This window comes from Microtus ochrogaster, assembly GCF_000317375.1.
Source record: "Microtus ochrogaster isolate Prairie Vole_2 chromosome 14 unlocalized genomic scaffold, MicOch1.0 chr14_random_3, whole genome shotgun sequence".
Classification (NCBI taxonomy): Eukaryota; Metazoa; Chordata; class Mammalia; order Rodentia; family Cricetidae; genus Microtus; species Microtus ochrogaster.
The window spans coordinates 597,143-603,178 of NW_004949098.1; the positions used below are offsets into that span (position 1 = coordinate 597,143).

The 6,036-nt window shown below is 50.2% G+C and overlaps 1 protein-coding gene across 1 annotated transcript in view; it reads right to left on the bottom strand.

The window, feature by feature from the left end:
- Rtkn (rhotekin) overlaps positions 1-1,625 on the bottom strand; it is a 17,875-nt gene extending 16,250 nt beyond the window's left edge. The window contains exon 1 of the mRNA XM_005364674.2: positions 625-1,625. Coding sequence (XP_005364731.1) covers positions 625-735 — 111 coding nt within the window. The 5' untranslated portion in view covers positions 736-1,625. The remainder of the gene's footprint in view (positions 1-624) is intronic.
- Positions 1,626-6,036: the final 4,411 nt, after the last annotated feature.

Consider the following 6,036-nt stretch of genomic DNA (forward strand, 5'->3'; position numbering starts at 1 on the left):
AGAGAGAGAGAGAGAGAGAGAGAGAGAGAGAGAGAGAGAGAGAGATGTGTGTGCACACACACACACATACACACGAAAGAGAGAGAGAGAGAGAGAGAGAGAGAGAGAGAGAGAGAGAACGAGAGAGTGAAAGAGCACTAGAGTTGGAGGTTACTCTGAGAAGCTATTTGCCCTTCAGGAATAAGGGCATTGGGAGGGCTTCGGACAAGTCACAGAACTAGGGAGCCCACAAAGGAGGCTGGCTTAGGGGGTCGGCATAGAGTGTGGGATGCTACTGGCAGCTGGTAATCAGTTGGAAGCCAAGTCAAGAACACAAGGATTGGAAGATGCCTGACAGCCCACTGCCTTTGGCCCGGGATGCTGGAGAGACTTGGGTCAGTCATAGTTCTGGAATTGAGTTTAGGGCCCCTCATATGGAGGACCTTTCCAGTCAGAAGCAAATAACCCCAACCAGGCAATGCGTGGGCTCGCACAGATCGGACGGATCCGCACCCTGTCCTCATCTGGCTTTCTAAGTCAACAACTTGAGCTAGAATGGACCCAGATCGCGGCGCGCCCAGGAGGCAGGATAGCCGGGGCCACCTGCCAGTACTGGGAGGGGAAGGCAAGGACGCGGCCTCTCACCTCCGGCGGGTCGCTGAAGACACTAAGTCGGAAACGGCCGCGTTTGAATTCCATCTCCAGGGCGGAGCCCCTGGCCACTGTGACCCGGCTCCGATGGTTTCGAGAGAACATGCTTGCAGCCCCTTGCTCAGTGTGCTCCCTGCGCTCCTGGCATCAGTCTCCCGCGGGCTTGGGCTCCGGTCCCTCGACGGCCACCCTCCCACCAGTGCAGCCGGGAATCTCCCCAGCTGCCCGGTTCCCAAACCCCGCCCCCGGAGACGACACCTGGGCTGGGCAGGGCGCGGCACCCTCCTCTTCCACCCCCGCTAAAGGCCCGGCCCGTAGCCGGGCACCAAGCCAATCTGGGTCGACAGTTTCAGAGCCAAAGGCACCCTAAATCACTCCAGCACGGCCTGAGAACTTCCACGCTTCTGGCTGGATTAGCTCACCTGAACTAGGGCTGAGTCCTCGAATCCCCTACCCAGCTGCAGCCCCCACCTGTCAGACTGGGGTTCTGGAACTTGGAAAACACTAGTCACACGGATGGCTCACTATGCTCCCTGGTTCTAGCCTGACTTGGTACCTCCCAAGTCTCACCTTTTAAGCCACAACTTCCTATAGCTGACCTCATCTCTCCCTTTTAAGCTTCTCTGCATGGCTACCCGACCCTCCACAGTGGCCTGGATTCATAAAAAGGATTTAGGAGGGTCTTGAAAGTTCGGTTGCTTCCCTATTGGACCACAGAACCTTGGTCCAACCACTGAACTTTCTAGTCTATCCTATGAGGATATTATAGTCTCAGTTGATACAAAATTCATAGATGGGAATGAAAGTGAAGCCCGATAAGCAGAGCTACAAAGACTGGGGAGCAAGTCCTCAATGACTGAGTCCCTAGATGCAAGTGCTTCTTCTCACCCCACCTGAACTTTAAGTGTCTTAAGAGTGTTAGGACTGTTCCCGGCATGATGGGGCAAAAAGCTTTATTCCAGATCTCAGGAAGCAGACGTGGATCTCTATCAGTTTGAGGCCAGCCTGGTCCACAAAGCAAGTTCCAGGACAGACAGAGCTGTTATACAGAGAAACCCTGTCTCAAAATACAAACAAACAAAAACTCCAAAAACAAAACAACAACAAAAAAGAGTGTAAGACCTGGCTCTCTCTACGCTGCTTGCCGGGAAGCAGAGCCCGGGGTTCTCAAGAACAGGGCTCCCTCCTCCCTAGCAGAGCTCAGCGAGACCAAAGGGAATGGCAGAGGACTAGTTGGTTCACTGGCCAACTAAACAGAGTCTCCTGGAAACCTCAGAACTGGCTGGGTAGAGTTTGAGACAGGGTGGGGCTACTACAGAGCAGATGGCAGGAGCCAGCTTGCAGGGTAGCCAACTTGGAAGCCCTGTGCAACAGTCTCTTAGTAAGTGGACTTAAACCACTTCAGCAGAAGATGGAGAGCCCTGGCTTATACACCTGATAAGTGCAAGGGTCTGGCTTTAGGTGTGGCTTTGACCTAGGCATCCAGAGTCACAAAGATTCTGTGTTTTGTTCACACGCGCACACATGCACGCACACACACACTATTTTGCTCTACTTCCCTTCATATTGTTCTTATCCTCAATAGCATAGTATAACAGTATTGCTGCCAAAAATCCTGGTACTGCATCTCTCAGATGGAAGTTCAACTACCGCCCGTCCTCCCATCCCCGCCTGCTGCAAAAGAACAAACATCTGCTGCTTGAGGCTTCTGCACATGTCTGGGATTCATGCTTAGCCATCTGAGATCATTCAAGCATCCCCAACACATCCTGTAGCCAGAGGATTAACTAGACCTGAACCAGTCACCCTGGCAAAGACTCACAAGGTGTGCTTGCGGCCACACCTGAGTCACTTGGTCACTCCTAGAGAGCAACTAGAACTCAATCATCTGGAAGGGGGGGAGGATGGGAGGGAGGTTCCTCAAAGGATGCTTCAGATACTACCAACAGGTGAGGAAGTGGATGGTGGCAGGAAGAAAGACAGCCATCCACCTTCACCCTCCTACAGTGACAGTTGATGTAAACTCTAATGAGAGACAGGCATGTCCCCCTCCTTCCCCCACAGGTCCACTACTGCTGCTCTAAAGGTGAGCTTTCCGGAGATGGGCAGTCTTCTCATTCCCCTCCTATCCCCTGTACATCACACGTACTCAATAAACAAAAGCCGCATTGGATTTAAGATGGCTCATTAAAGCCATGTCATGGATTAAAACAGCTCATTACCCTGCCATGAATAACAGTAAACACCAGTAATCCTAGCACTCATGAGGTTAAGGCAGGAGGATTGCTTGGAGTTTGTGGCTAACCAGTGCTATATAGTAAGAGTCTGTCACGAAAAGGGCAGGGGTTGTGGAGATGGCTCAGCAATTAAAAGTCCAAATCCTCTTCCAGAGGACCTGAGTTCAGTTCCCAGCACCCAAGTCAGGAGGCTTACAACTGCCCCTGGCTCTAGAGGCATTTAATGCCTCCGGACTCCTCAGGCACCTACACTCACACACACACTCACTCACTCACACACACACTCATACACACTCACACTCTCACACACTCATACACACTCACACTCACTCACACACACACTCACACACACACTCACTCACACACACTCACACACACTCACACAACTCACTCACACACACTCACACACACTCACACAACTCACTCACACACACTCACTCACTCACACACTCACACGCACACACACGCTCTAAATCTTTTACAAAATCATTCATCATGATAAATATTAATTGGATTGGAGAAGTATTTCAGTGGCAGAGTACCTGCTCAACATGTACAAGACCCTAAGTACCACAAACAACTAAAGAGGTTCATTTCCAGCTGGACATGGTGGCACATGCCTTGATCAGAGGCAGGAGGATCTCTGTGAGTTCAATAATACGTAGCGAGTTTCAGAACAACCAGAATTAGACAGTGAGACCCTGACTTAAAAAAAAAAGCAAAACAAACAAAACAAAATGTCAAATTTCAAGCCGGGCGGTGGTGGCGCACGCCTTTAATCCCAGCACTTGGGAGGCAGAGGCAGGTGGATCTCTGTGAGTTCAAGACCAGCCTGGTCTACAAGAGCTAGTTCCAGGACAGACTCCAAAACCACAGAGAAACCCTGTCTCGAAAAACCAAAAAAAAAAAAAAAAAAAAAGGCCAATTTCAGTGTTTGCTTTCCAGCACAGAACCCATTTTTCCCAGACGAAATGTGACCTGGGATGGGTGACACCGCTCTGAGTCCAGCGTGGGACAGAATCAGGTTCTGGAGTCTCGGGGTCACTTTCAGCACCCCTGTGGAATAGGGTACAAGAGCTTCTAGGCTTACAGAAAGGATGGCACAAGCAGTAAGGAGCTGTGGAGGAGCTGTGGAGGAGCTGTGCCTGGGCTGGTGAAGCCAGCCTGCAGGACTCAACAAGGGAGAAGAAATAAGAGACAAGATAGTCATGGATTGATTTTTAAATTGAAATTTTATCTGGCAAAGTATTTACAGCCAATAAGACGTCTCGGCATGTAAAGGCACTGGTGCCAAGCTCTCAAAGACCTGAACTCTATCACAAGGAGACCACATGATGAAAGCAGAGAATCAGCTCCTGAAAGTTGTCCTCTGATGCACACGCACACACAAACACACACGCACAAGTGTAAAAGAAAAAAATTAAATGTTTTTATCAAGACAAGGTTTCTCTGACTGTCCTGGAACACACTCTGTAGACCAGGTAGGCCTTGAATTCCACCTGCCTCTGCCTCCCGAGTGCTGGGATTAAAGGTGTGCACCAGCCACCATGTTAAGCTAAAAGAAAAACATAAGGAGAGCTGGAGAAATCGTAAGTCAGTTAAGAGCACTGGCTGCTCTTCCAGAGGACCCGAGTTCAGTTCCCAGCACCCAAGTCAGCTTCACAAGCACCTGCAACTCCAGCTCCTGTGCTTCTGACCTCTGGGCCCCCGCCCTCATATGCATCTCCCCACACATGACATACACATAACTAAAGATTAAAAATGAATATGGAAACCAAGCCGTGGTGGCACACGCCTTTAATCCCAGCACTCGGGAAGCAGAGGCAGGCGGATCTCTGTGAGTTGGAGATCAGCCTGGTCTATAGGAGCAAGTTCCAGGACAAGGTTTCAAGGACAAGGACAGAGAACCTTCCCCCCCCCCAAAAATAAGAATGTGGTTTTAACGTTTATTTTAGAAACTAAAGCAAAGGTGGTCAATGCTAGATGCTCATTACTTCCTGGTCGTTTTACTATTATCTCCTTCTGTGTTTACTTCTCTGGCATCTGTAGCACAGAAATGTTACGTTAAGCTATGAGGTTTGCCTATCTGCTCCTGGTTGTGTGTTTAGTGACTTTCCTGTTTGAATGGCTTCAATGAGAGTATTTACATAACAGACGAGGTGGCTGACTTTCCAGTGTAGCTTTTGTCAAACATTTACCAGTGTACCACTGGTTTCAGAGGCCTCTCTTTCCCAGGGTTTCCCATCATTTGGAGAAGGGGTGAGTCACACAGGTTGCAGATCACCTTCCTAGTTGACACCGGCACCCTCAGGAACATGCTGTTAGCAGGAGCTGTAGCTCCTTTAAGGCAGCTGAGGAACATTTGTCTCCTCTGCCCACTCCATGCCCTTCTTCCTAGACCTAGAGAAGCTGGACTGCTCCCAACTGGACTTTGAATCTTGGAGTGCAGACAAGCCCCAGTCAGAGTTCATGATAAATTCGCTGCAACTGCAGCCCCTGAAGACTCGATGCTTTTGGCAACGAAGCCTCATCAGGCAGTTCCTGGACATGGCTCCCATGTGATGTCTTGGCACAACCTCAGTCATGTGTTCCTTTGCCTGGCCCGCCTCTGTTCTCAGTCCTTACCCTGGGAGAATCTAGTCTCAGCTTAGAACATCTGGTAGTGTCAGACAATAAAAGTGTGTCCAGGAGCCGATGAGATATGTCTCCGTGGGTAAAGGCTCTTGTCATGAAGACCGATGACCTGAGTTGGAGCCCCAGGAGTGGAAAGAGAGAACTGATTTCTGCTTGTGGCCTGCACACAGCTCTGTCTTCCTCAGGGTCTCTACTGCTGTGATGAAACACCATGACCGAAAACCAAGTTGGGGAAGAAAGGGTTTATTTGGCTTACTCTTCCACAGCACAGCAGAAAGTCAGGACAGGAACTCAAGCAGGAGGCAGGAGCCAGGTGCAGGGGTCACGGTGGGGTGCTGCTTGCTGGCTTGCTCCCTATGGCTTGCTTATGTCAAGTTTACATAAACACTATTCATCAGTGCATCATGGCACACCTCCCTGCCTCCAAATAAATAAGTATAGCCGGGCGATGGTGGCGCACGCCTTTAATCCCAGCACTCGGGAGGCAGAGGCAGGCGGATCTCTGTGAGTTCGAGACCAGCCTGGTCTACAGAGC